At 56.2% G+C, this 26,829-nt stretch overlaps 3 protein-coding genes across 13 annotated transcripts in view; 2 read left to right on the forward strand and 1 right to left on the reverse strand.

Moving 5' to 3' along the window:
• The first annotated feature begins 1,791 nt into the window (after positions 1-1,791).
• DPH1 (diphthamide biosynthesis 1) lies at positions 1,792-11,359 on the forward strand. 5 transcript variants are annotated; one of them, XM_039886320.1, is made up of 13 exons: positions 1,792-1,808; positions 3,869-4,021; positions 4,143-4,206; positions 5,709-5,830; positions 6,195-6,352; positions 6,481-6,602; positions 8,116-8,184; positions 8,587-8,743; positions 8,861-8,961; positions 9,474-9,552; positions 9,835-9,966; positions 10,139-10,246; positions 10,940-11,213. In XM_039886320.1, exons 3-12 carry the CDS (start codon positions 4,154-4,156, stop codon positions 10,226-10,228), a joined length of 1,083 nt encoding a protein of 360 aa, XP_039742254.1. In that variant the 5' UTR covers positions 1,792-1,808; positions 3,869-4,021; positions 4,143-4,153; the 3' UTR covers positions 10,229-10,246; positions 10,940-11,213. The 5 variants fall into 5 exon arrangements, with proteins under 5 accessions (XP_039742254.1, XP_039742251.1, XP_039742252.1 ...); XM_039886317.1 differs by lacking the exon at positions 1,792-1,808 and adding an exon at positions 2,045-2,157 and having other exon boundaries at positions 10,940-11,359; XM_039886319.1 differs by lacking the exon at positions 1,792-1,808 and adding an exon at positions 2,172-2,906.
• A 7,718-nt stretch (positions 11,360-19,077) lies between these two features.
• Positions 19,078-24,592, forward strand: HIC1 (HIC ZBTB transcriptional repressor 1). 3 transcript variants are annotated; one of them, XM_039886339.1, is made up of 2 exons: positions 19,078-20,148; positions 21,590-24,592. In XM_039886339.1, the coding sequence occupies exon 2, from the start codon at positions 21,610-21,612 to the stop codon at positions 23,752-23,754; it is 2,145 nt and encodes a 714-aa protein (XP_039742273.1). In that variant the 5' UTR covers positions 19,078-20,148; positions 21,590-21,609; the 3' UTR covers positions 23,755-24,592. The 3 variants fall into 3 exon arrangements, with proteins under 3 accessions (XP_039742273.1, XP_039742275.1, XP_039742272.1); XM_039886341.1 differs by lacking the exon at positions 19,078-20,148 and adding an exon at positions 20,460-20,525; XM_039886338.1 differs by lacking the exon at positions 19,078-20,148 and adding an exon at positions 20,955-21,264.
• Positions 24,593-24,743: 151 nt separating this feature from the next.
• Positions 24,744-26,829, reverse strand: part of SMG6 (SMG6 nonsense mediated mRNA decay factor) — a 194,371-nt gene continuing 192,285 nt past the window's right edge. For 3 of the 5 annotated variants that reach the window (XM_039886323.1, XM_039886325.1, XM_039886327.1), the window contains one exon: positions 26,379-26,509. In XM_039886323.1, the coding sequence (XP_039742257.1) occupies positions 26,379-26,509 (131 nt within the window). Of the gene's footprint in view, positions 26,510-26,829 lie in introns of all 5 variants that reach the window. The other 2 variants (XM_039886322.1, XM_039886324.1) reach the window with 2 other exon arrangements.

Consider the following 26,829-nt stretch of genomic DNA (forward strand, 5'->3'; position numbering starts at 1 on the left):
GAAGGTGAGGCATTCTTTCTCTTAGCCTTGACCAGCTGCAGGGCTGAGGTGACCCCACACCCTGCCTGAGCCCTGCCAGGTTGACACCAAAGCTGAACTCAATGACACTGAGAGCTTGCAGAGTCCTTCCATAAGTAAACTAAGGGCCCAGGGAGGTTGAACAACTTGCTCAAGTATCATACAGCAGATCAGTGCCAAAATGTAGGCCTGGATCAGGGTGTGTTACTCCTCCTGCCACCGCCTCAAGCTGCCTCCCCATGATCCCATACCCCACAAACTCCAGCATCTTAGGCAAAGTCGGCTGGAGCTGGGCGTGAGTGTGAGAAACAGAGTTATTTCAAGCCTCAGGAGATCTTGGTGCTGCTTTGGAGTCCAGCCAGGGGTGGGGGTGACTGTAGGCGGGTGTTGTGGTATAATGTGGGGGTGCACTGTGCCCGCCTTCTTGTCAGGCACTAATTACTCAGACTGCTGAGTAACTCAGGCAGGGAGACCCCCACAGACAGATGGAGGTGTTCTTGGATCAAGTTGAATGGCAGCCCCCAATGTTTTTGCACTGCAGTGTCTTGGGGGACATGCTCACATCTGTCCTTGATATCTAGTTCTCTTGGAAATCACCTGGTTTCCTAATGGCCAGGGCAACTCATTCAGCACAGAGGCTGTGGGGCAATGTTATAAGAGGATAGGGGGCCTTCCATCATCAATGGGCCCCACCTCTACCTAAGAAAAGATCTTAAGGGGTGAGGTGCCTGGTAAGGGAGCTGATCTTTCTCCCTTGGAACTTTCAGCTGCAACTGGAGCTAAAGCAGGGCCTCAGTGTCCTGAAAGGAGCTGGACTCAGGGGATTCTTAGAATTGATATCCTGCACCCTGGGTGTCCAGAGAACCTGGGGAATATGGGAAAGTCCTGGCTGGACTCTCATCAAGGTGAGAGGGGTATTCCTGGGACTCATGTTGGCCACATTCCTGTCCAAAGCTGTGATTGTCTTAAGAGGGGCTGAGGGGCAGAGCAATGACCCCTTCTGGTCCTCCCCTCTGCTGCTCACTCCCAGCCTGATCAGTCATCCCTCTTCTCTGGGCAGCCTCTCAGGCAAGGCCAGTCCCTGGCTGCTTGTTTTTCATTTCTCTCTGCACCTTAATTAGGAGTTTCCAAGCTGGGAGGGCCTCCAGGGGAGCCTGAGGCCACAGAGCTGCCTTAAAGGGCCAGCTGTGCTCACATCACCACCACAGAGAGAGGAAGATGGTGCCAGAGGGCTGGCTGGCCAAACGGCCCTCTGGACCATTCCTCTATGAGGCAAACCTTGCTGAAAGCCAGTCCTGCAGGTACTTTGCTCTTCCAAAGGTCAAGGTTGTCTCACTGGCTGTTCTGTCTCCCCTTTGGGATCCCTGGAGCTCAGTTCACAGATCAGGAGAAAGGCTATCTTTGGCCTGAGGGGCAGCCTAGGTAGGAAAACGTTGCCGGGGATCCAGAAGGTTTAGGCAATCTGAGTCCTTGGACTGCCACACCCTCACAGGAAAGCACCCTCAGACTCAGGGCCTTCTCCTAGCAATTTTTCACATGTGAACCTTCCATACACACAGTCGTTTCTAAAGGTGGTGAGGGCACTTCCGCGCTCTGGAAAAACGGCACCAAGACTCAATTTGGAGCGGGGCTGGTGGATGAGGAGTTCTGTCCTGTAGTTTAGGGGCAGTGTGGTCCTCCAAGGACAGGAATGTGGCTCCACCCACAGGAGTCTACTGCTTACCAGGAGAGGAGAAAGGGAGGGTAGCCGAAGGAACCTGCTTCAAGACTCGGCCTGCAGAAGTCGGTAGGTAGGGGAACTCTGGTCTGGGAGTGCCGGATTCGGGCCGGCGGGGAGGAGGAAGAGGGGACACGGTCGCAGGGAGAGAGCAATCGTCGGGGACCACTAGAGGCTCCCGCGAGTCCCGACCTTGCGGGAGGAAAAGGGCCTACAATAGCCATGCCCCTATCTTCTCTTTTACGGTCTCCGCCCAGCAAATCCCCGCCCCTCTCTGGCTGATCAGCGATCGATTGCAATGTCTGTGCTCTCCGGGTTCTTCTAGCACTGTCTTTTGGGTCCCCACATGGGCAGAGCCGTGATGGCGGCGCTCGTTGCATCCGAAGCGGCGGAGCCAGGCGGCCGGAACGGCCCTGGCAGAGGTGGGTTCTACAACGGTGCGATCTCGCATTTCGGGGTAGGACCCCCAAGTCAGTGACAGGACCAGCCCCCTTTCTCCGCCAGCCTTGGAAGGTCCCGCCGTCTCTCTCTCTGGGCGGCTGTCACCGGAGCCCAGGGGTACCGGTCTGTCTTTTGTAGCTCTAGGGCGCGATCGTGAGCAGCCCTAAGGAGCTTGTAGTCTTTAAGCCGGAAACGCTGCCCCCTGCCTTGGCCGGCAGACAGACGCCTGAAGACTCACGAAAAAGGTGGACCTGACCGGGAGGGAAGGAGCCTGGCGCGTTGCAGAGGTCATTCCACAAATGGGCCCTCGAGAAATGCTTTCAGGAAAGAGGCACGTGGTTTCTTTGACCTGGCACTTACTGAACACCTTTTGAATACCAGGCCTCTGCAAAGTTCAGGGACTGGACTACAGACCTTCCTTCAGGGATCTCACAGCCTTTTTTGGAATACTGACGGAAACAGAAGATTACAGCCACGTGATAAAGGAGGAGGCTCCTACTGGCCCTTGGAACAAATTGAGATTCTAAGACTAGCCGCTCCTACACATTAACTTGGGCCTGTTAGAGGAGCTTCTGTGGGGGGCCCAGGGACACTGGGCTGGTTGTTCCAAGGCCTTTGAAACAACTGAACAAAACCAGAGCATTCAAATCCGTTCTCAGGGTCTCAGCTTGCCATGCTAGTTATCCACTGCACCATCACCACTACCACCTACCCACCTCCCCGCTATCAGGTCTGGGAAGAGCCTACCTATGTAGTAAGGAGTCTTAGCATAAGTTCTGGTACATAGTACAGGTTCAGTAAATATTCGTTGAATAAATTAATTTCTTGCCCTGTCACATTCTCAAACTGGCTCCTAAAGAAATATCTGGGGGTTGAGCTAAACTGAATTTTGGCAAACAGGATGCAGACAGAGGGCTGCAGCTTTGCTAAAGGGCTACAATGTTTTATCCTTAAATCGGGGATTGTAATTATTTGTATTTGCCCCCACTAGACTACTAGCCTTTAAAGGGCATGGTCACTTCTATCCTTACCTGTTTGCCCTCAGTCCTGACTAGAGTGTGTTCTGTCCACTCTTCCTGAGGGAACGATGGGACTAGGGAACTTGTTAAGTCAGTTAAATGTATGATGTTTACTTCTCTTTTAAATGAAGAAAGAGAAGAATGCAGGAATTAACCAGTGTAGACATAATCAGTGGGACTCAAGTACAGAGGGCCATCTATTAAATTAGTACTTACAACAGTTTATATATAGATCTCTTATCTAGGACCTCAGAACTTCAAGGTGTTCTTATGCAGGGGAGAAGAGGGACATTTTCCCAGAATGCTTGGGCTGGCTTGGCTCCTGGGTTTTTCTCAGGCTCGTTCTCTGTCAAGGAGCAGTTATCTGGACTTTTTTCCTGTTTGCGCTTCAGTTCAGTCCCCTGATGTCACCTCTGCTCTCCTTAGATAAGGGGGTGAACGATTCTCCATTTATGGTCTTTCAAACCTTTGATTCTCAGTAATTTCACAACATGGAAATTAATTATGCAGATTTTCTCCTGGCTTAATGAGTTGTCTTTCCAGCTTCAGGATGAACTCAGTTGGGGAAGAAGGCTGGGATCTGGAATATGGGCCTGAAACTTGGGTGGAGTTAACAACTGAGTCTGGCTGTGGTTTTAGCCAGGTACTGACTCAGGCCTTACATTCATCCTAGGTCGAGCCCCTCGGGGCCGCTTGGCCAATCAGATCCCCACTGAGATCCTGAACAACCCCCAGCTGCAGGCAGCCATTCAAGTCCTGCCTTCCAACTATAACTTTGAAATCCCCAAGACCATCTGGAGGATCCAACAGGCCCAAGCCAAGAAGGGTGAGCCCCCAAGATTTCAGCTAAGTGGGGATGGAGAGGTTATCTGGCCCAGTTAGTGGCAGTGTCCCCATTCCAGACTTGCCCCAGCCCTCTTTTCTTATGTCTTTGCTCTGTCTTGCAGTGGCCTTGCAAATGCCTGAAGGCCTCCTCCTCTTTGCCTGCACCATTGTGGATATCTTGGAAAGGTGAGGCTTGGGGCACTGGAAAGGGAGATGGGTCAAGACTTTCCCCTTGCCCATTATAGCTCTGTCTGTTGGCATCATTTTGTCCGTTTGGACCTGTGCCTTACCCTGTCCCCTCCCACAACCATACACAAAGGAGAAAACCCCAAATTTAGAGCAGGTGGTGGGGTCTGAGGAGGAACCTATGAATCCTCAGAGCTGACCCTGTAATGGTGGAGTAATCGGTGTGGGGTCTGGCTAGGGGGAACCATTTTCTCTGGCTTATCTGGGGGAGTAGGACAAGGAGGGGCTTGGCAGGGAGAGAAGTGCCTAGGAGACAGTATTCAGTTCCTCTACCCCCTCTAAGTTTCTTCAATACAATGTGCCATCTTTGAGAGGGGGGTTGAGTGCTCAGCCATCTGGAACAGGCACAGAAACAGGGAGGGGGAATGGGAAAAGGGGAGGTCATCCTGTGATGGGAGCCTCCCACTTCCTTGCCACTGCCCTCCCCCACCCTGCTCCTCATCCACCAGACTCACTTCCCTGCTCCCACCCTCTCGACCCTTGGGGATGCTCTCTGGGGCTTGGGCCAATTTGCATACATTTTAATCTATAAAAAATTAAGTGCTCAGGCTGACTCAGATGCCTGGGCTGCATTCTAAGGAGTTGAATAATCTGCTTCTGTGCACAGCTTGATTTGGGGAAGGAGGGGTGGAGATCGGGGCTGACTGGCAGCAGCTTAGCTTTCCCCACCACACTTCCAGGAAAAGAATGGAGAGACCCCAGTAACTGAGCCAGGATGTATGCTCCAAGGGTGGGTCTCCCAGGGAAGAGCTGGTCCTCCAGCTCTGTTCCTGTAGTAAGTTTAGGGGGTGTAGGGTCTTCCCCACCCACCCCCGTTCCACAATGATTCAGGCCTGGCAACAGATCCCATGGCATTGTGCTGGCCAGAGCCCACTCTTCCTGACGCATGAGGTGCGTGGGAGGTGCCATGTGCTGTGTAGAGCTGTGCATGGGTCCCTCAATCCTGGGCACAAAGGGCCCTGACTAAGGGTGAGGAAGTAGCAGGGAGTTTGGGAGTCAGGGAGGCTATATGTACCCACACATGCATGCCCACACACCTCATGGTACCAGAGCATGGGCGCAGGTGCCTTTGCACATGTGTACACGCTCACTGCTTCAGCACTCTGGGTGGGATGAGTTAGGGCATCAAAGGTCTGTGTTTGACCCTGTGTACTCAAGTTTGAGAGTTGGGGGTACCTCTTGCAATCTGAGCCTGGGCAGAGGAATCAGAGTGCTACAGAGACCATCCTCATACGGCTACAGTTCCAGGACCTGCTGCCAGGACTGGGGGAGGTGGCAGCTGGGCCCCTCCTACTCTTTGTTGGCAGAAATGGCAGCTGCCTACCCAAGGGATTGGAAGAGATAGGGAGAGAGGAACTGGGCCCTGAGATACCTCCACAGTGTTAGGTCTCTCTTCCACCTCATTCCTTGTTTCACCGTCTTATTGTTTCCCATCCCCACAGGTTCACAGAGGCTGAAGTGATGGTGATGGGTGATGTGACCTATGGGGCTTGCTGTGTGGATGACTTTACTGCAAGGGCCCTGGGAGCTGACTTCCTGGTGCACTATGGCCACAGCTGCCTGGGTATAGTAGACCAGGGAGGCAGGACTGTACGTTGATCTCCTTCACAGCACCTTCTTGTCCTGCTTGCAGGCATGAGGTCCCTCCTGGTTTCTGGGATGGCCTCAGCCTTCCTGCTCTGCAGGTGGATCTTTCCTTTGGATTTGGTTGCCTTGGAAACTATGCTGGTGTCCCAGATGAGGGTGTTTTAAAGGCTGTTGGTAGTAGAGTAGGCTGGGCCCCAGCCTAGTGACAGATAGGGAGCTTCTGAAGAACCTGTGACCCACCCCAACCCCCCTTCTACCTGCAGTCTGAAGCCACTGGCCCAGGCCAGGCTCTCTGCCCCTCTTGCCTTCCAAACAAAGCCTGAACTCTTCCCTCCTCCTAGTTCCCATGGACACCTCGGCCCAAGACTTCCGGGTGCTGTATGTCTTTGTGGACATCCGGATAGACACAACCCACCTACTGGACTCTATCCGCCTCACCTTTCCCCCAGCCAGTGCCCTTGCCCTGGTCAGCACCATTCAGTTTGTGTCAACCTTGCAGGTAAGTAGACAGACAGCAGCCAGTCTCCAGGCTATTCCTGGATCCCGCTGCCAGGCGCTGCAGGCTGGTCCTCTGGCTCTGGCTCCCCTCTCCATCCTCTTGTTTCCTTTCTCTTGTTATCCCTACAGGCAGCTGCCCAGGAGCTGAAAGCTGAGTATCGTGTGAGTGTCCCACAGTGCAAACCCCTGTCCCCTGGGGAGATTCTGGGCTGCACATCTCCCTACCTATCCAAAGAGGTGGACGCTGTTGTGTAAGTGAAATGGGAGGAGGGGCAGTCATAGAGATGTAAGAAATGTACCTTAGGAGTCTAAAGCTCCTTAACCATTTGCTCAAGGTCACTCTGCAAGATGGGGACCAAATAGGGTTTCAGGTTTTCTGTCTCCCTCTCCAGTGCTCTGTCCACTATCCAGAAGGCTATGCCCAAGGTGGGACAGGAATCAGAAGGCCTCATGGGGCATGCAGGTGGGCTGGAAATGGTGGGAATATAATTGGAGAAGATGGATGGGCACACCCAGGCTGTAGCCCCATTAATTTAGCATCCGGACAGCTAACAAGCAGGAGCAGCGTGTCTCCTGCTGCCTAATTATTTTAGGTAATGGAAATGCTTAATGTTGTGTGAATGCAGCCAGCCTCAAAGCCGACAGCTCCCAGCTAGGGCTGAGGAGGGGAGCCCCATTCCCAGCTAATGACAGGGAATGAGGGAGCGGCAGTCCCCTGACTCAGCCCTACCTCTGGGGCTGCAGCTGCTGGTTTTACAGACCTTGCTACACCCACACAGACACCCCTGCCCATAGATGAGACCATATCAGGGCCTTCCCTAGCCCATACCTGGTAGCCCTGCTCCCTGAGGGACATTCCCAGTGCCTGTGCCTACATAACTTGAACTCACAGATACTTACCCTTGGAGGCTCTAAGGTGTGTGTGGGAGGGAGGAATACTCTGAGTGTTGGCCATTCATCAAAATTCAGTGTGGTCTCCCAGAGAAGAAGCTGCCATGGCAGATTATTTTCCATGCTCTGGCCTCTCCATGACCTGAGAAGGTACTGTTATAGGTAGCATCTTCTAGGACATGCTGGGTACAGCCTGGAGATCAAGCCTAGAGTCCAGTCCCAGATATACTGCTTAATAGCTGTGGACTTGAGAAAGTTTCTTAATATCCCTGAACCTCAGTGGTATCTTCTAAAATGGGGACACTATAGCTTGGAGGATTATTTGATAAGACTGAGTGAAGGCATACATGCCAGGTGCTTAGTCCAGGCCCAGTGCACAGAAGGCACAAGTCCCATAAACAGTAGCTATTGTTACAACTCAGCAACTGGACCGAAGAGCTAGTTTGTGTAGAGAATAGCCAGTGTATACCCTTAAACCTCATTTACAACATAGATGACATCCTGAACACTACTTCCCATGTCTGTATTGAACTTGGTAAGGGAGATTCTGTCCCCCACCTCCAAGTTAGGATCTCTAGAGCCCTGAGCAGCCTTGCCTTGCCTCGGCTGCCCCTTTATTCTTCTCCCAGAAGGCTGGGGGTGGGGGGTGTTTTTAGATTCTACATTATATAACTAAAGGGACTTTATGGTCATCAATTCAAACTCCTTATTCTACATGGAAGAAAACCAAGGCCTTGGGAGGTGAAATGACCTGTCCCAGTTCATACACACAGTCAGTAGCACAGCCAGCTAAGAGCTCAGTCCTTTGTATCCCCAAGCCAGTACCTGCTTCTGCCCATCCCACACTCACCACCCGTTTCTACTCCACTACAGATATCTTGGAGATGGCCGCTTCCATCTGGAATCTGTCATGATTGCCAACCCCAATGTCCCTGCTTACCGGTATGGGCTGAGCTGCGCTTACCAACTGGGGAGGGGGCGGAATTCTCTGCCACTGAGGCTCTCAATTGGTCAAAATCTTCTCATTCCCTTAACAGACCCCAGCCTTAAAGGTCTGAGGCACTTGGGTCCTGAATCCGGGTATCAAACCCAAGGCTACTGCTGCACAGTACCCCACCCATCCCCTGGAATTCACACCAAGATCCTAAAATCCTCTCTTACTCTTGCCTGCTTCAGCTGTGGGACTGATCTTCCCAATGACAATCTCTGTTCTTATCTCTATTCCTAATTACCTGCATAGAGTCTGCGGGTTCAGGAGACCAAGGGGCTGAGTCAGAGAGCCTTGTACAGCACAAGTCCCATGAGTGGCTGTTATGGTGACCCTGACAGCTTCTTCTTTTCCAGATATGATCCATACAGCAAAGTCCTGTCCAGAGAGCATTATGACCACCAGCGCATGCAGGTCAACCGCCAAGAAGCCATAACCACTGCCCGCTCAGCTAAATCCTGGGGCCTTATCCTGGGCACTTTGGGCCGTCAGGGTAGCCCCAAGATTCTGGAGGTCAGGGCTCAGGATGGCCTCTGGAGGAGGGGACTGACTGAGAAATCAGTAGGCTAAGGGATTTGGCCATGGCTACTTGATCATGGTGACCCCAGCTCTGTCTCCCTCTACCAACAGCACCTGGAATCTCGTCTCCAAGCCTTGAGACTTCCCTTTGTGAGGCTGCTGCTCTCTGAGGTCTTCCCCAGCAAGCTCAGCCTACTTCCTCAGGTGGATGTGTACGTTTTCCCTTGCCTGCCTACCTATGACTCTAGCTAAAGAGGCTTAGATTCTGATTTCTGCCCAGCACATACTGAAGACTGGAATAAATGAGGATTGCTTCCATGATCATGAAATTTTAACATTTACAGAGCACTCTTCCAACAGGGGCTACCCTTGGCTATGGGTCATACCTACTGTCTTCCTTGGGGGCTCACAGGCAACTGCAACATCATTAATAGTTCTGTGTGAGATAAGTTTGAGGGATGGTTGGCATCTGCACTGTACCAAACCCTAAATTTGACTCTGTTATACCATCACAAATGAGCTTCCCAGGTCCTACCCTCAGAACGCTTGTAGTCAGTGGAGGAAACAGGAGAAGATAAGCAACACTACAGTGTTATTCTAAACAGTAGTAGATTACAGTCTTTAAAATTAATAGTAAGCATTCATTGGGGACATAGTCATATTCTTCAGCATGAGGAGAGGAGGAGGGACCTTTCCTTGGGTCTGACTTGACTTTTCTCCTTAGGTGGGTGCAAGTGGCATGTCCACGCCTTTCCATTGACTGGGGCACAGCCTTCCCCAAGCCGCTGCTGACACCCTATGAGGTAACACCAAGATGTGAAAATCCCTGGGAGAGAGTAGGCTTTGTACTTGATTCTCTTAAGGGAGGAATCTGAAGGGGAGTGGGGATGGGTGGGCAACACTTAGTTTCAGCTGAGCCACTTCATTGCTGGGTGACCTTGGGCAAGTCTCTTAACCTCTCTGAACCTCACATTTCCTGTGGTATAGGGATAATAAAACCTTCGTAGGCCATTGTGAGGACTGGGTTAAATAATCCTGTGCAGAAAAATTTTGGCAAATGTTATTGACTGGTTTTCCTCCCCTAGGCAGCAGTGGCCCTGAGGGACATTTCCTGGCAACAGCCCTACCCCATGGACTTTTACGCCGGAAGCTCCTTGGGGCCATGGACAGTGAACCACGGACGGGACCGGCCCGCCCTAGGCCGGCCTGCGGGGAAGGTAGGCAGGGACTGCAAGGAGACAGGAGTGACCGCTCCTGGTCGCGGCCTTGGCACTTTTCGCTCCCTAGCGACGCGAGCCGAGGGCGCCGCCTTGCGGCTGCAATGGGAGAAACATGGGAAAGGGGTGGAGGATGTAGAAGAGAGACCCTGACCAAAATGTGCGACTTCAGGTGCAGGAGGGGTCTACGCGCCCCTCTCCAGCCGCGACTTGCGAGGGTTGCAGCTGCAGAAACGAGAAGGCGGCGCCCCTCGTTTCATGAGACGCTCCTGGGTTTCAGGTATACGTCCAGCTCTGGCCGCGCTTCACCCCTCCGCGTTGTCATGGGCACGCCCGCTTGCTCTGAGGCCCGCCTTCAGGGTGGTGTCGGTATTTGGTTCCGCCCCTCACGTAATCCAACTTCCACTGGGGGAAGGGCCATTTCCGGTGCCTACGTCGCGCTTCCCTGCGGAATGGCGGCGAAGCCGCCTCTTCGGGTGTTGTGCTTGGCGGGCTTCCGGCAGAGCGAGCGGGGCTTCCGCGAGAAGACAGGAGCGCTGAGGAAGGCTCTGCGGGGCCGCGCTGAGCTTGTGTGCGTCAGCGGCCCGCACCCGGTCGTGGACAAAGCGGGCACGGAGGGTGTCGGGCCGGAGTCTGGTGAGACGAGCTCTGACCGGAAATGCGCTCCAAGTCTCTATTTCTCGTCCTCATAACACCCGTCAGCATACCCCAAACCTTGTATCATCCTTCATTCCTCCCACTTCATTTGCCCATAGCCTTCATTTTTTCCATCGCAGCCTCCCAGGCTTCCACCTTGATCTGTCTTTCCCCTCTCCATGCCACTCTATTCCCCACCTCATTTCCCCCACACCGCCTTCTCTCATCCCTCAGCTGTCTCTCCCTGTCATTCCCAAACTCTCCCCTCCCTTTCCCATTACTTTTCCCTTGGATTCCCCCATGCCCTAACTTCATCCTCTCCTCCATATCGCTGTAGGGCTCTTCACTCCAGAGGAGCAGCTTCGAGGCTGGTGGTTTTCAGAACAGGAGGCAGACGTTTTCTCCGCACTGAAAGAGTCCACAGTGTGCAGGGGTCTGGAGGAAGCCCTGGGAACGGTGGCACGGGCACTGAACGAGTCGGGACCTTTCAGCGGACTGCTTGGTTTCAGCCAGGGAGCTGCGCTAGCAGCCCTTGTGTGTGCCCTTGGTCAAGCTGGTGACCCCCGTTTTCCCTTGCCAAGATTTATCATCCTGATATCTGGTTTCTGTCCTCGGGGCCTTGGTCTTTGGGAATCCATCTTGCAGGGCCCCTTTTCACTACCTTCACTCCATGTTTTCGGGGACACTGACCGTGTCATCCCCTCTCAGGAAAGTGTGCAACTGGCTAGCCGATTCACTGGAGCCATCACTCTCACCCACTCCGGTGGCCACTTCATTCCAGCAGCTGCACCGCAGCGTCAGGCCTACCTCAAATTCTTGGACCAGTTTGTAGAGTAAAAGATCAACAATGCCCCCGCTCCTACATCCCCTTCTCACTCCAGTGAGGACACATGACTGGGTTAGCCTCTATGATCCTCGCCCTCCCCTTTTCCCTACCCTTGGACCTCTTCTGCTATTAGGGCTCCTCAGCATCACTAATTAGACAAATAACAATTCTTAAAACCCAAATTATATAAGCCCAGCTCTGCACTCAAGAAAATGGGAAACAGGAGGCCTTAATGGATTTTGATCTTGGCATCTACACTCAAACATGAAAAAGGCCAGTGCAGCCCTGGGTGCGTGGAGGGTGACATGGGAAAAGCAGGTGCTGGTACCACTGTGACTGCCACACAATAAATTAGTGCTTTGGATTTTGAGCATCTTTTTATTTATACAGGAAAAAAAAAAAAAAAAAACCCACATTTTATACCAGAAGTCTGCCATCGACACAGCCTCCAGGGCAGCACGAGGCAGGGAGATGTTCCAGTTATAAGCCCCCAAGAGAAGTTGATGTATGTGTACATATATGCTTACACATTTTTGGTGGAAGTCTTAAGCCCCAAGCAGAAATAAAGGAGACCTCAGTGGCTGATCGGGGAAGAATTTATATCTGAGAAGTTCTGGGAGGAGATCATCTGGCAAGACTGCGTAGGCCACACTGAGTTGAGGCTTCCTCCATTGTGATCCCTTAGAGTTGTGTGCTGGCCTTATGTCAAACCCTGGCTTCTCGTGCTTTCTCCTCCATAACTGCCTTAGCCCCTCTGAACTATAAAGGGTGGGATGGTGCTAAAACCTTGAAGGCCAAAGACAACACCAAAGCAACTCTTCCAAACTTGCCCCCATTTGCGAAGTTTCTGAGATAGATGTTACTTTAGTGATTATAGCCAAGGCCTAAGCAGCCCTTCTGGTTTGGAAGTGCAGTTGGTTCTAGGCATTCTAAAGACTGCTCACTTTAGCCATTTCTTCTACTTCAGTGCCTCCGTGCTCTGCCGGAACTACTCTGACTTCAGCCCTGTCTCTGCAGGCTCACCAGCTTGTTCCTTTTCTGGGAGATCACAACAGACCCTATCACTCTCAAACATGGTTACTCTCAGGGACTTTAGTAATGGATCAGGAATTAGGATTAGGGGATGCAGCACAAATACTCCAGCCCATCATGAGACAACCAGACTAATATTCCTTAAATTACCCAAAATTCTGAGTTCTTCACTATAGATAGCAGCTGTTCAAGATTAAAAGGACAAAAAGCTGGCGTTACCCCACCCCGCTTCTCCCGCCAGATAGACCTAGTTTACTGGGTTTAAGACCTTTATAGCAGAAAGTGGGAGTGGGGAGAAAGACCTCCCTTGTTACAGCCCACCTCTGCCTTGCTCTTGGTGTTTTAAAGGGATCCGTTGGCAATAGGAGGAGTTGCTGAAATGGACTGAATAATTCCTATAGACCTGTTTGATTTGGTTTGTAGAATTTCAGAAAAGATTGGATTTATAGTATTTAAAACTTTAGGAATTTCACACAAAAATTCAGATCCTTGGCTTCTCTAGAAATAAGCAGTTCAGAATGGAATGCAGTGGCTCTGCAGTTCAGGACTCGTGCTCTCATGGCAATCATAGGCTGCTGCCTTTAGCAAGGTCCCAAGAGGTGAAATGATGACTTGTATACCACAGCTGCTGCTACTTGGGATTATTGTGAGGATTAAAGGAGAGAGGGGAAGATATATTGGGGAATAAATTTTAAGCCAGGACTTAAAGTTGGATGAAGGTGGAGCAGAGCAGTATTAGGCGGAGCTTAGGATGAGGAGAATCACCCCCGAGAATCATAAAATGTCCAAGCCAGAAAGAAACAGGTATGTGGTCCACTGGTTCCCAACAAGTGAGATATGTCATCTAGTATGCCCTCCAGGAACAGAGAATCTTACACATGCACATACACAGACTCTATGGACCATTTGCAACAGTATCCTGTTAAAACTTGGATTCCCAGAGCCAACTCCAGCCCCACTGAGTCAGTCACTAGTACCCAGGAATCTGCATTTTGACAAGCTATCCCTGGTCATTCTCATGCAACATAATATTTGAAAACCATTGCTAAGAAAGATAAGTCAGTTAATATGTATTATTTGAAAAAAGCCCCCATGTGATTTTCATGCACTCCATTATTAGATATTGATCTAATATTTTCAATTTATAACTAAGGAAAATGAGGTCCAGAGACTAGAAAGAGGAACACCATTTATTGAGTACTAACTATGCCAGACATTTTGATAAGCAAAAGCTTTAGTTACTTAATTTAATCTCATAACTTCATGAAGTAGATTCTACTATTAATCTAACTTTACAACATACTAAAAAACTCAACGTTGTACAGTCAATCCTCTGGTTTTTTTCCCCCTCTGACCACCTTTGCCAGATGCGTTCCAACTGCAAAAGACTTGCTTTCTTCAAAATATCCCTGCATTGCTTTTTTTCTACCTCTCACTCCAGTTTAGATTCATAAAGCATTTGGGAGAGAGAGTTCCTTAGCAAAGAACCTCTTAATAGCCCCAATCCCAGAGGTTCTGCTCAGAGATGTGCCCCCTCCTCTGTTTATTCTGCCTAAATGACCAGAACTGGAGGCTCCCCAACATCCCTCCCACAAAGACATAGTAGCCTAAGAGAATAGTATTTAAAAGCAAAATATCCTGCAGTTTTTAAAGGTTTTTACTTGCATGATTCTGTGTGATCCTCACAGCAGACCTGGCCAAAAGGAGGGATTATCATCTCAGGAGACATTAAAATAATAACCAGTTGGTGAAGCCAGGCTGGACCTCCTGCTTCCCAGTGCACTACTCCCACCTGCACACACTATAGTCTGCCTACAGATGTCCACTGGATTCCAAAATCAAGTGCATTTTAATCTAATACCTCAGGGTCCTTGGGTGGGAGGAAGGTGGCACATGGATGCTGATTAGCTGGAAATCAGCACCAATTGTCTTAGTTTTGAAAAGGAGGGGGTATGGAAAAGTAAAGTAAAATTGGATTATTGGTTGGCAGGGCTGTATTGCATTTATCATTCCCAACTCTGTCCCTAGAAAAGTCCTGCACCTAATATCCAACAGTCAGCTCCTGAAGTGGGTGGTGATGGTGGTGGCAGGTGACATACACAATGTTTTGAATAGGTCATTGTTCACACTTTACTGGCACAAAAGGACTTCGGCCCCTCTGATTCACCCCCCTTCTTATAGGGCTAATTTGAGACACTGTTGGGCTACATGTCTGTATGCACGCACCTCACCTTCCTGTCTCAAATTGGAATCCAGCATTTAGAGATAGATTGCTGACGCATTCAGACAACACTTTGGGGACCGGGTTAACTTTACAAGCCACTGCCTTCCTGAGGGCTGGGAAGCTTTCTTACCCTATGTGGCTCAGAGGAAGGAAAGAGTGGGCACAGGAGTGAGGAAAGGCTGCTACTCCATCAGAAAATGAGGTCAAGGATTACTTTTCGCCCTTTGCCTACTCAGCTAAGGGTTCTGGAAGAATGAGGTTGTCTACTCCCTTCAGTCCCCAGGAGGCAAACATCATTTTATCTTGCCTCCAAGTCCCAACAGCCTCCCTCCCATTGAGGAGATAAAAAGAACCCAAATCTCATAACTACCCCTTCTCTCACTATCCCCTTGCCGCATGCAGTACCTCGCCTAGGAGAATAGGATGGTAGTGAGGCCGACGGTCAGACATACTCCACACACTGTGCATCCTCTTCTGCCTCGGTGGAACGCGGCAGTCAGACGCGGGGGTAGGCCCGACTGCCTGCGCGGAACCTCCCGCCCCCCATCTGCACAGACACACCGAATCTTGATTCGCTACCCCCATTTCCTCCTGCTCGTGGTCTCCCCCATCCCCCGCTGGCAGTGCGAGGCGTGGCGCGGCGCGTGGGCGTGCTGCGGGGCGACCATGGCTGTAGACTGTTACCTCCGGTTCCCACAGTAACAATCGAAAGCCACGGTTGCCCTGGAGACGCGGGGGCGGGACGCGCATTGCTGACGGCACCGCCGCAGCTCCAGTTAGGCTAACGACGTCAAGACGGCGGAGGAGGGGGGGTGTCGGGGGCAGTGCGCACGGTGGGGACCAGGCGCTGGACTGCTCCTGGGCTGTGCGGTGTCCATGTGGGCCGGTCGCCCCTCGCAGCCCCTGGGGAACAGGGACGCGACGGCCCGATGGCAGCGCCTGCCTTGGATCAGCACCGCGGACAGCGGCGGCGCGGGCAGCGAGCCTGGGAATGAGGGACTCTTGGGGACAGAAGGGCCAGGGGCGCGGCAGGTGGCCAGGTCCGCGGTCCTGGGGCGAGGCCAGGCGTCGGTGGCCGTGACTGGAGACTGTTACTGAGGGCGGCCCGGGCAGTAAGCAGTCTAGAGCCAAGGTGCCGGCACACTGCCCGGGCGGCAGTGCCTCCGTCGCTCGCAGCTGGGGGCGCTGCTGCTCTTCCTCCCCCGCGTCTCCCGCCTTTCTCTGCCCCAGCGCTCGCGGACCGGCACGCGGCCCTTGACGTCAAAGCCCTGTGACGTCAAAGATGTCCCTGCGGAGAAGCACTTCCGGTGGCGGTGGGGGTGTCAGTGGCGGTGGGGGTGTCGGGCGGGGCAGTCCTGCCGAGGCTCAGGCCCCGCCCCTGCCTGGTCCTGAGAGGACAGCTCCTCAGGCAGAAGCGGGAAGTCGGGGGCTCAGAGGAACCAGCCGGACGGGACTGGACGGGGAGGGGGTAGTCTGGCTGAATCCGGGGTGGCGGGCAGGTGGGCGTCTGTCCCTTGCCGACGCCCTGTTCAGCCGGCCGGGGGCAGCGAGGCTGAGTCACCGCGCTGAAGGGAGGGGGAGGAGGGGGTGCGTTTCCTGAGGCGCCAGCATCTTCGCCCCACTTTCTTGGGAGGATGGCGCAGGAGCCCCAGGAAAAGCCGCGGGGACTCCGAGGGTCTGTCTTCTGTTTGATGCTCCTCCGAAGTGGCTGTGTCTCCATCTGGGCATGGGCAGGTGCTGTACGGGGTTCTGTGTACGCCTCCGGCCCTGGCTCCACCAGCTGCGTGGAAATCCTCGTCCCCTACCCTGTCCCCAACCCCACCCCAGTAGGGGCCCTACGACCTGCCTCCTGCCGGTCTCCTCCTTGCCCTCCCGTCCGTGTCTGTGCATCGGTCCATCTGTTGCCCGTCGGCCGGTCAGTCCCGCTTACCTGCCCGGCCGCGTCGCGCCCGCGCCAGCTCGCCTCCTGCAGCCCCGCTGGCGCGGCGGCTTTTATAGTCGCGCGTAGTACTCGTGCGGCGGCTCATTCATGCGGCCGCGGCTCCTACACACTGACGCGCTGCAGACGTCAGCAGGGAATTTAGGAAACGGGAAGAGGGGCTATTTATAGTGGCGGGGGTGGGGTGGGGACCGAGGCGAAGAGGAGCTGGGAGGGAGAGGAGGACGCACGTAAGCAGGAACAGCCCGTGCCCCCAGTACTGGTCCATAAAGGGTTAATTTTCCGGAAATGCGGGTTGGGGGGCCGCAGGATGATAGTGCCAGGAGGGCTGACGGGTCCCTTGCATTTTTATTCTTCCTGGGACACATGGGGGCACAACCCCATCCCAGCCCGGTTTTCCAAGGTCCTCATCCGGTAGTCTCCACTCCCACTCTTCAGTGCCTGGACCCGACGGTTCCGTGATGTCACAAGATCCCCCAGCGGCAGTGTTATACCCCAGTGGTCACTGCGGTGTCATCATCCTGGGCAGGGGTTGGGCAGGAGAGGAAACTAGACCCTAGAAGGGGCCTAGGGCAGCATCTAGACCTGTGGTGTGGATTGGGGGAAGAAGTGTGAAGGAGCCTAGGCGTCTTGGAAAGCTTGGGTAGGAGGCTGGGCCGGGAAGGAAGGAATGGGGTCCAGGTACCAGTAGGGAGCTGGAGATTTAAGAGAAGGCAAAAAAATTAAGGAGGGTGGCTTGGACTCCCCAGAAATGAGCAAGAGGGTCCTTTGTGGAGGAGTTGGGGAAAAGGTGGCAGGAGAAGGGGGTGAGGAAGCCCCAGCAAGTGGAGGAAGGACAAGGTCAGTAGGGTCAGTTTCAGACCTTGGCACCCAGCGGACCCATTTGTGGAATGATGGGTATTGAAAGAGCTCATATGAGGGCGATAATGAGTGAAAGAGACCAAGAGCTCGGCAGCTTGGCAGAGAGGGGTCTCCAGTGGGAGGCAGGGCAGAGATCACTTCCTGGAGGAGTTAGAATTACTGAGGTTCAGAAATGGCAGCAAGGGCCCATGCTATGTGGGGCAGAGTTCCTCTGGACAGGAGCAGGGAAATTAATGATCCTGGCCCAGCTTAGCTCCATCAATTTGAGAAGGGCTCTCAATGAGGTAGGGGCAGTGCATCCAGAGAGAGGAACTGGATTGGGTATGGAGTGGGCTATGCCAGGCCAGAGCAGGTGAAACTAGGGAGGAAGGGAAAGGTCAAAGATTGAAGAAGAGCGACGTCCACAACAGGGCAGCTAGGCTCGGGGAGGATCTAATGAGACTCTCATACAGATGTAAGGACAGCTTGAGAGTAGAGGCTGGGGCAGTGAGTTAACTTGGAAAACCAGGATCCAGGAAAAAAAGGACAGTGGGTGCAGCAGACACTGGGGTGGGTCTACAGTGGACAGGTGCCACTGCACAAAAGAGGCACAGGGCTGAAGGGCTCCTTGTGGGGCAAGGATCTGGCCCAATCAAGAGGTTAAAAGATTACAGCAGAAATTGGTTCAGAGAGGTCCTCCACACTCTTTGAGATCTGGCCACCTAGAGGTCCTCTTTCTTTTTCCTCCCGGTTCGTCTCAGAGGTTCTCTTCTCCCGGAATGTCTTTCTGCCTGGGGGAAGAACTATTCATTCTTCAAAGCCCAGCTCTAGGAGCACTACTGAGGAGCCTTTCTATCTCCTTCCAGCACTTCTCAGTGCACACAGCACGTCCCCCTGCCATAGGGGCCTCGGCTCAGGAGCCCACCATTTTTATTTTTTGAACCTCACTACTTCCCTAGTGAAGACTCCGTGGGGAAACGGAAGAGAAGACTGGGGTAAGATTGATCCATAACTCCAAGTAGAAGCAGGGTGAGGGCGGGCTCAGGACGCTGTGGGAATGAGGATCTGCGGGAACCAGGAGCTGCCTCCTGGCTCAGAGGCCATGAAGTCGCCCAAGGAAGAAAGGGAGCCTCTGGGGGGCGCCCGAGCCTTTGGTGTCTGTCAGGGACCGCGAGTAGGCGCGCCCGCGTCGCCTCAATGAGTGACTCAGCTACTACCTCTGGCGGAGACATGGGGGCGGAGGACCGCACTGGGGGCGACGAGCGCTGCCCGCACCCGCCCACCTGCCCTGTGTGGTTGCTAAGCTCTCCAAGGCCTTGGAGAGACAGGATCTGGGCGAACCTCAGCGGTTACTATGGTAACACTGCACCCCAGCCTCTAGCGCAGTGGTTGAGGGATGCGCAGCCAATCAGAAGCTGCAGACGTTCTCGGGACCTACTCCCACCCCCTACGTGTGGGCGGGGGTCAGGAGGTGCAGGGAAGAGGCGGAGCGTGGGCCGCAGCGAGACCTGGCGCTGGCTGCTGCTTGATGCGGTGGCGGGGACGCGCGAGGACACTTCCGGAGTAGCCCTGCGAGTGCCTGCATGCCAGTGCGGGTTCCCCTTTCTCCCAGAAGGAGAGTCACCTGCACGAACCCGACCTTCGCTCGGGGTGTAGGACCTTGCGAGGAATCGCGGGCTGCAGGCCCTCCTGTCACATTTCTCTCGGGTCTGTGGGTTGGAGACGAGGTTTCCAAGCGCGTCCTTCAAAACGGCTCACTCGGGGAATCTGGGGACTGGGGTCGCTTCTGTGGGACCCCAAAAGTCACTGTCCATGCATTTTCAGTCGAATATCCTGGGGTCCCTTGAGACCTGCAAGTTCAGGGTGGGCTGTTTGGGTAATCGGTCTGCCCACATTCACGTTGGGCGATACGTGGCAGCCCCCAAAGTATCCTAGAGAGTCGGGACTTGGACTCCGGAAGGGGGAAGCTGTGTCTATGCAAACATGAGCACCCGCAGGTGTCAATACCTGGAGAGGATCTGGGTGCAAACAGGTTCCTTTTGTGCATGCTTAACACGTGTCTGAGTGAGGGGGTGTGTGTGTGGCGGTGAGTACAAGTGGACAGTCCCATTTAGGAATATCTAAGGAGAATCTCCAAAGATCTTGTCTATTTTCTTCTCCCTTAGGATTTCTATAACCTCCCTCCCACCATCTACTGTCACCAGAGTCCCCTCCTTGAGGGCAGGACTTCTCCGAATTGGGGCAATGTGAGAATCTGGAAATATGTACATGAGAGCTTTCAGCTCAAAACCCCGGGGTTTGTGTGGCTTGCAGGTCCGGGGCTTGGGTTCCCAAGTGGGCACATCTAGGAGGGTGAACCTGCGAATAGGCCTACCTCCTGGATCCAGCTCCGCATCTGCGAGCCTTCAGACCAGGTGCGCGAGAGGGAGGTCCCGACTGTGCCGCGCAAAACCCAGTGCAGACGCGAGGTGGCACCATAGCTGCAGCAGAGCCCGCTAGCCCCGGCCGCTCCAGATAAGAGTGTGCGGAAAGCGCGGCGGGGCTGAGAAGCGACCAGGACGCGGGGAGGACGGACCAGCAGGACAGACCGACCGGGGGCCCGGCGGGCGGAGGGCAGCGGAGCGCAGCCACGTCCCCCCTGGATCCGCCGGCAGCCGGGCCCGGGGCTTTCGACATGCCCCCCAGGTGGGTCCTCGGGCTGGGGACCGGGAGGGACAGGGGATCCAGGCACCCCGGTCCTCACGCGCTGGCCGCCTCGGGCGCATCCTTCGGCGTGGGCGTCCCGACGCGACTGGCGTTCGGAGCTCCGGGTGTCGCCCCCAGAGGACTCAGGACCACCGGGCCGCTGCTCTGCGCCGGGTTCACGGCGGGGTCAGCGGCCCGGGCCGGCTCTGCCCGCACATGGGCTGGAGAGGCGAGGGGAAGGGAAGGGGAGCTGGCGGGCGGGGCTGGCAGGGGCGCTGCCCTGGCACAGCTCGGCGCCTGGCAGTGGGGCGGGTAGGGCGCGGGCTAGGAGCTGCCACCACCACAGGGAGGGAAGCCCGGCAGGGTTGCAGCCGCAGGTAACGGGCCGCGAAGCCCTGCGGGCCAGGCGGGGAACAGGGTCGGGCGGGCAAGCGGGCGAGCAGGGCAGCTCAGGGCTCGACTCAGGCCCAGCGGCTGCCTGGCTGCCGAAATGGGGGGCAAGAGGAAAAGCTAGGAGACGAGGGAGTGGGGCTGGCGCGCCTCTCCCAGCCTGTCTGAAGTTGGGAAACTTTTCCCCAAGTTTGGGCGGCGGAGTTCCCGTGAAGAAGGGGCTGAGGGGAGCTGGGTAGGGAGGCGCCGGGCCGCGAATGCAGACCTAAGGCCGAGGCCGGCCGGGACGCGGGTGGGGCGCAGGCCGGGGTCAGGGCCACAGCCGGCTGCGCGCTGTGCCCGCCCGGGGCGCTGCCCCCTCCCTCCCCTGGGAGCTGCGTGGCTCCCCCCTCCCCCCCACCTGCTTCCTGCCTCAGCCTCCTGCCCCGATATAACGCCCTCCCCGCTCCGGGGCCCGGCCTTCGTGCTCTGCCCGCCACCGCAGCCGCTGCCTCCGCTCCCCGTGCCGCTGCAGCCGCCCGGGGCCCCAACTGAAGGCCTGACAGCCCCCGGCCAAGGCGGCGCCACGGCGGCCACGGTGCTCCCCTACTCCGGGTCACTTCCCCCAACTGGGGCAACTTCTCCCGAGGCGGGAGGCGCTTTTCACTCGGCTCCCTTAGATCCCACTTGGGCAAACTTCTCAGCCCTGAATGACTTTTCCTGAAGCGGACATTTTCCTCAAATCGGGTAACTGTCCCCTAAAGAGTCACTTCGCCCGAACAGTTTTCTTCTCGGAAGCCCCCAGAACCCAGCCTGTGTGCCCAGCGCCTCCAGGTCTGGGGGTGCAGGCCAGCCTGGCCGCCTCTCCACCAGCCACTCTCCTCCTCCTTCTGGTCGGGGCCGCCGGCCCAGGCTCCCACACTCAGAGGTCGCTGATCCTTCGCTAGTGCCCAGGCCGCCGTGTTCGATGCCTAGTTGAGGGGAAGGGGAAGTGGAGGGGAGAAGCGCCGGGCTACCGGCCGGCAGTGAGAGCTCCATCCGGCTCTGAACCTGCTGGTGTGTGTCCCTGCAGGAGATTGTGCTGGGCAGACGATGCTGGACACGATGGAGGCGCCGGGCCACTCGAGGCAGCTGCTGCTGCAGCTCAACAACCAGCGCACCAAGGGCTTCTTGTGCGACGTGATCATCGTGGTGCAGAACGCCCTCTTCCGCGCGCACAAGAACGTGCTGGCGGCCAGCAGCGCCTACCTCAAGTCCCTGGTGGTGCATGACAACCTGCTCAACCTGGACCATGACATGGTGAGCCCGGCTGTGTTCCGCCTGGTGCTGGACTTCATCTACACCGGCCGCCTGGCTGATGGCGCAGAGGCAGCGGCAGCGGCGGCCGTGGCTCCGGGGACCGAGCCGAGCCTGGGAGCCGTGCTGGCCGCCGCCAGCTACCTGCAGATCCCTGACCTCGTGGCGCTGTGCAAGAAGCGCCTCAAGCGTCATGGCAAGTACTGCCACCTGCGGGGCGGTGGTGGCGGTGGCGGCGGCTATGCGCCCTACGGACGGCCAGGCCGGGGCCTGCGGGCCACCACGCCGGTCATCCAGGCCTGCTACTCGTCCCCAGCCGGGCCTCCGCCGCCTCCCAGTGCTGAGCCGCCGTCAGGCCCCGAGGCCTCAGTGAACACGCACTGCGCCGAGCTGTACGCCTCCGGCCCCGGCCCAGCCTCCGCCCTATGCGCCGCGGAGCGCCGCTGCTCCCCGCTCTGTGGCCTGGACCTGTCCAAGAAAAGCCCGCCGGGTTCCGCACCTCCGGAGCGGCCGCCGGGCGAGCGCGAGCTGCCTCCGCGCCCAGACAGCCCTCCCAGTGCCGGCCCCGCAGCCTACAAGGAACCACCGCTCTCCCTGCCGCCGCTGCCGCCTCTGCCCTTCCAGAAACTGGAGGAGGCCGTACCGCCTCCGGACCCGTTCCGTGGCGGCGGCGGCAGCCCGGGACCCGAGCCCCCCGGCCGCCCCGACGGACCCAGCCTTCTCTACCGCTGGATGAAGCACGAGCCAGGCCTGGGCACCTATGGCGACGAGCTGGGCCGGGACCGCAGCTCCCCAGGCGAGCGTTGCGAGGAGCGCGGCGGGGACCCGGCTGCTTCGCCTGGGGGACCCCCGCTTGGCCTGGCACCACCGCCGCGCTACCCGGGCAGCCTGGACGGGCCTGGAGCGGGCGGCGACGGCGACGACTACAAGAGCAGCAGCGAGGAGACAGGCAGCAGCGAGGACCCCAGCCCACCCGGAGGTCACCTCGAGGGCTACCCATGCCCGCACCTGGCTTATGGCGAGCCTGAGAGCTTCGGTGACAACCTGTATGTGTGCATTCCATGTGGCAAGGGCTTCCCTAGCTCGGAGCAGCTGAATGCGCACGTGGAGGCGCATGTGGAGGAGGAGGAGGCGCTGTATGGCAGGGCTGAGGCGGCTGAGGTAGCTGCCGGGGCCGCGGGCCTTGGGCCCCCTTTCGGAGCCGGAGGGGACAAGGTCCCTGGGGCTCCCGGAGGCCTGGGCGAGCTGCTGCGTCCATACCGCTGCGCATCGTGCGACAAGAGCTACAAAGACCCGGCCACGCTGCGGCAGCACGAGAAGACGCACTGGCTGACCCGGCCCTATCCATGCACAATCTGCGGGAAGAAGTTCACACAGCGCGGGACCATGACGCGCCACATGCGCAGCCACTTGGGTCTCAAGCCCTTCGCGTGCGACGCGTGTGGCATGCGCTTCACGCGCCAGTACCGTCTCACCGAGCACATGCGTATCCACTCAGGCGAGAAGCCCTACGAGTGCCAGGTGTGCGGTGGCAAGTTCGCACAGCAACGCAACCTCATCAGCCACATGAAGATGCACGCTGTGGGTGGCGCAGCGGGCGCAGCCGGGGCGCTGGCAGGGCTGGGGGCGCTGCCCGGCGTTCCCGGCCCGGATGGCAAGGGCAAGCTCGACTTCCCCGAGGGTGTCTTTGCTGTGGCCCGCCTCACGGCTGAACAGCTGAGCCTGAAGCAGCAGGACAAGGCCGCCGCCGCCGAGCTGCTGGCGCAGACCACGCACTTCCTGCACGACCCCAAGGTGGCGCTCGAGAGCCTCTACCCGCTGGCTAAGTTCACCGCGGAGCTGGGCCTCAGCCCGGACAAGGCGGCAGAGGTGCTGAGCCAGGGAGCGCACCTGGCCGCCGGGCCTGACGGCCGGACCATCGACCGTTTCTCCCCCACCTAGAGCGCCCCATCGCCGGTCCACCTCGCCACCGCCGTGTGGCCCCTGGCCCGCGCCGCTCGGCAGCGAGCAGGCACAGCGCTCCCAGACAACTGTAGTAGCAGCCGCAGCGTCGCCGCAGTGGCGGCGGCCCCACCTCTCTGCGGCCTCACCTGGCCTCACTGCTTTGTGCCTTAGCCCGGGGTGGGGTTGAGGGGAAAACCCCGGGACGGGGTGGGATGGGGGAAGGGAGATTTATATTTTTGATATCAGCTTTGACCAAAGGAGACCCCCGGCCCTTCTCCGCCTCTTCCTGTGGTTCGTTGGCTCCCTCCCCTCTGGCTCCGTGCTGCTTTTGGGGGGAGGGATGTCACTGTTGGGGCGCTCCCAGCCCTACCTCCGGCCCTTGCGACCACACCCATTCTCACTGTGAATCCCCCCGCTGGGGTCGGAGCGTAGGGCAGAGTTGGGGAGCGGGGAGGGGACTGAGCCGGCCGGAGGGCCCCCTGCCCCAGCTCCCGCCCGCCCCGGGACTGATAATGTGAAGTTCCTCATTTTGCACAAGTGGCACTAACCCCAGGGCCAACCCTTCCCTCCCTCGAGTCAGAGGGCTGAGAAAGCCCTAGCCTACCTGGTCTCCCACTCCCGCGGTGTCCCCTCGTCCTTTCCCTGGGGCCCGGACCATATTTATTGCATGCGCCCCGGGCAGCCCCACACCCCAAGCCCAGGTTAGGCTGGGCGGGAACGTGGTCTCTTTAGCTCCCTCCTCGTTTGTATATTTCCTACCTTGTACACAGGCTCTCCCAGAGCCGCTTCCATTTTCTATACTCGATCCAAACAGCAATAAAGCAGTAACCAAGGACCCTGGACCCTTTGGCTCTCTTCCACCCTGCACTAGGACCTGGGTGGGAGCACCAGGGTGGGCAGAGGGACTAGACAGTGCCATTATGTAGTGCAGAGACTTGGACCTTCTACCCTCCCCAGTGTCAGATAAAGATCAGCAAGAGGTCAGATATGTTTCATAACTAAAAATTTATTGAGGAAACAAAACCAGTGCTGCAAATGGGACAGAAAGGAGAGATGGGGTCTCTGACCCACCCAGTCATCGGCCTTCATCCAGGGTAGAGGATTTCAAAGGAGGGGTCGGGGATCCTGTACCCTAAAGAGCCCAGTCTTCTGAGGCCCTGGGGGATTCATACCCCCAAACCATTGGCCGTGGCTCTCCTATGCAGTCCCTTGGCTTTCTGGCATAATCTTGGGCCTTGAGAGGGCACAGCTTTGCTCCCACCCTCTGGGCAGGCTACACAGTCAGACAGGGGACCCTGGGGGATTCCCCACTGGTCCCATCAAAATTTACTCCCAGCTTCTCCTCAAAGCCCAGTCTTCTCCTAAGTGGCCCTCATCCCTGTCCCTGGGTTGGGAGAATGCATTCCCAGAAGGAAGCCTCCAGAGTGAAGCTTTGAACACAGGTGCCAGCTAAAGAGGCAACAAAAAATTCAAAAGGCCAAAGGGCCCCTGTGTCAAGTTGTTTTAGGGCAAAGCTGGAAACAGTGCAAACTCCAGGCTAGGCAGTCCTCCTCCCAGGCATTAGCCTGCAAGTTTCTCAGAGCACAGGAGCCTGAGAAAGAAGGTCAGGAGTGGGAAAGCTTTATTAGGTTCCTGCCACATGTACCAGAGCAGGGATTCAGAATGAGAACCTCTATGGCAAGGAACTGAGGTGAAGAAATTAAGGGGATCAGGGAGGTGAGAGAGATCAACTAGAAAGGGAAAGAGGGTGATGGGGATGACTTGGGGGGAGGGAGGTCACGGAGAGTGGAGGGGAGAACTGAGAAAAGTGTGAGGAAATTTCTTACAGTGGGAACTAGAGCAAAAGGAAGGCCAAAGAGGAGAGAGGAAGCAGGAAAAGGCCACCCAGGAAGCATGGGCCTGAGACCAGATGTCCCTTCCCTCTAGACCCATGACCATCCAAGGGGAAAACAAGTGGCAAAGTGCTATGGACCCAGATTGATAAGGGCAGGAAGAAGAGCAGCAGGATGAATGTGTGTGTTGGGTGGGAATGGGATAGAAGAAGTGGGGACCTAGGGCTGCTACTTGGGACATGTTGTCCAGAACCCAACTTGGGTCCATGGGGGAATCCAGGCCTCAGGGAGAGAAACACACCCTAGGCACTCTCTTCATGGTATGACCAAGACTCTTGGACACATTCAGCACAGGGGTTCTAAAGATTAGAGGGAACTGTGATTTCACCTGCATCTGATGGAAAACTCTAAGCCCCCTGCCCCATCTCTACCTGAGAAAGTGGCTGAGAATGCCTTCCCCCAGCCCTTGAACTAGAGAGGGGGAGGAAGAAAGACTGAGAGCATGGGCAGCCTCTCTGGCTTGCCCACCTGCTGTCACTGCGGCCAGCCACCTCCCTACTAAATCTTGGCAGCCCAGGAGGGTCCCAGCAGCTTCTGCCCAACCCTTGGGAGGGGCTCTGTGAGGAGCAGCTCCCCCACAGCACGGCTACGGCGTGGGTTGGTAGAGGATGATGGTTTATTGTCAGGGTGGACTGGTGGCTCAGGCACGTGGGCATCTTCCGTGCTACACTGGGCGCCTGGTGGCCTCTCAGGATCGGTTCCATGGGAGTGGGCCCTGGTGGGGCCCCCTCAGCCCACCTGGGCCCATGTGAGGAAGGCTGGGATGTCTCGCACAGGCACATTCCTTGTCAGCGCCTTCACACGCAGGTTCCGGTCATCCGTCAGCAGCACCACCTCCCGCAGTAGCCGGATAGGCTCTTCTGTTGGCACAAGAGAGCAGGACTTCACTGAGGGCAGAAGGCAGAGGCACTGGCTGCCTCTCCTCTCTAGAGGGGAATAAAGTCCTGGGGGGGCGAGGGGGGTCAAAGCCAGACATTTCTTGGCCCTTTCATAAATCTTTTCCCTCATAGAGATGATCAGCTAAGGGTGCGCCTCCCCTGCTGGCTTAGAGAGGGCCATGTTGGGCTGGGCTGGCCTTCTGCTTTGGACTCCTGCCTCCTATGGAGGACTGTGTTGCCTCATGTTCTGAGAGCTGCCCAAACACGGGCCTCCACACACCCTCTCTCTCCTAGTACTCTGA

The sequence above is a fragment of the Pteropus medius genome, unplaced genomic scaffold (assembly GCF_902729225.1).
Source record: "Pteropus medius unplaced genomic scaffold, Ma_sr-lr_union100, whole genome shotgun sequence".
Taxonomy (NCBI): domain Eukaryota; kingdom Metazoa; phylum Chordata; class Mammalia; order Chiroptera; family Pteropodidae; genus Pteropus; species Pteropus medius.

What these genes read in the sequence shown, in the direction of transcription:
- DPH1 (XM_039886317.1), top strand. Translation starts at nt 2,082, where the DNA reads ATGGGCAGAGCCGTGATGGCGGCGCTCGTTGCATCCGAAGCGGCGGAG. An exon ending in GTAGCCCCAAGATTCTGGAG is followed by an intron (nt 8,744 to 8,860) that starts GTCAGGGCTCAG and finishes CTCTACCAACAG; the next exon opens with CACCTGGAATCTCGTCTCCA. An exon ending in CTACTTCCTCAGGTGGATGT is followed by an intron (nt 8,962 to 9,473) that starts GTACGTTTTCCC and finishes TTTTCTCCTTAG; the next exon opens with GTGGGTGCAAGTGGCATGTC.
- HIC1 (XM_039886338.1), top strand. Translation starts at nt 21,228, where the DNA reads ATGACTTTTCCTGAAGCGGACATTTTCCTCAAATCGG. An exon ending in GGACATTTTCCTCAAATCGG is followed by an intron (nt 21,265 to 21,589) that starts GTAACTGTCCCC and finishes GTGTCCCTGCAG; the next exon opens with GAGATTGTGCTGGGCAGACG.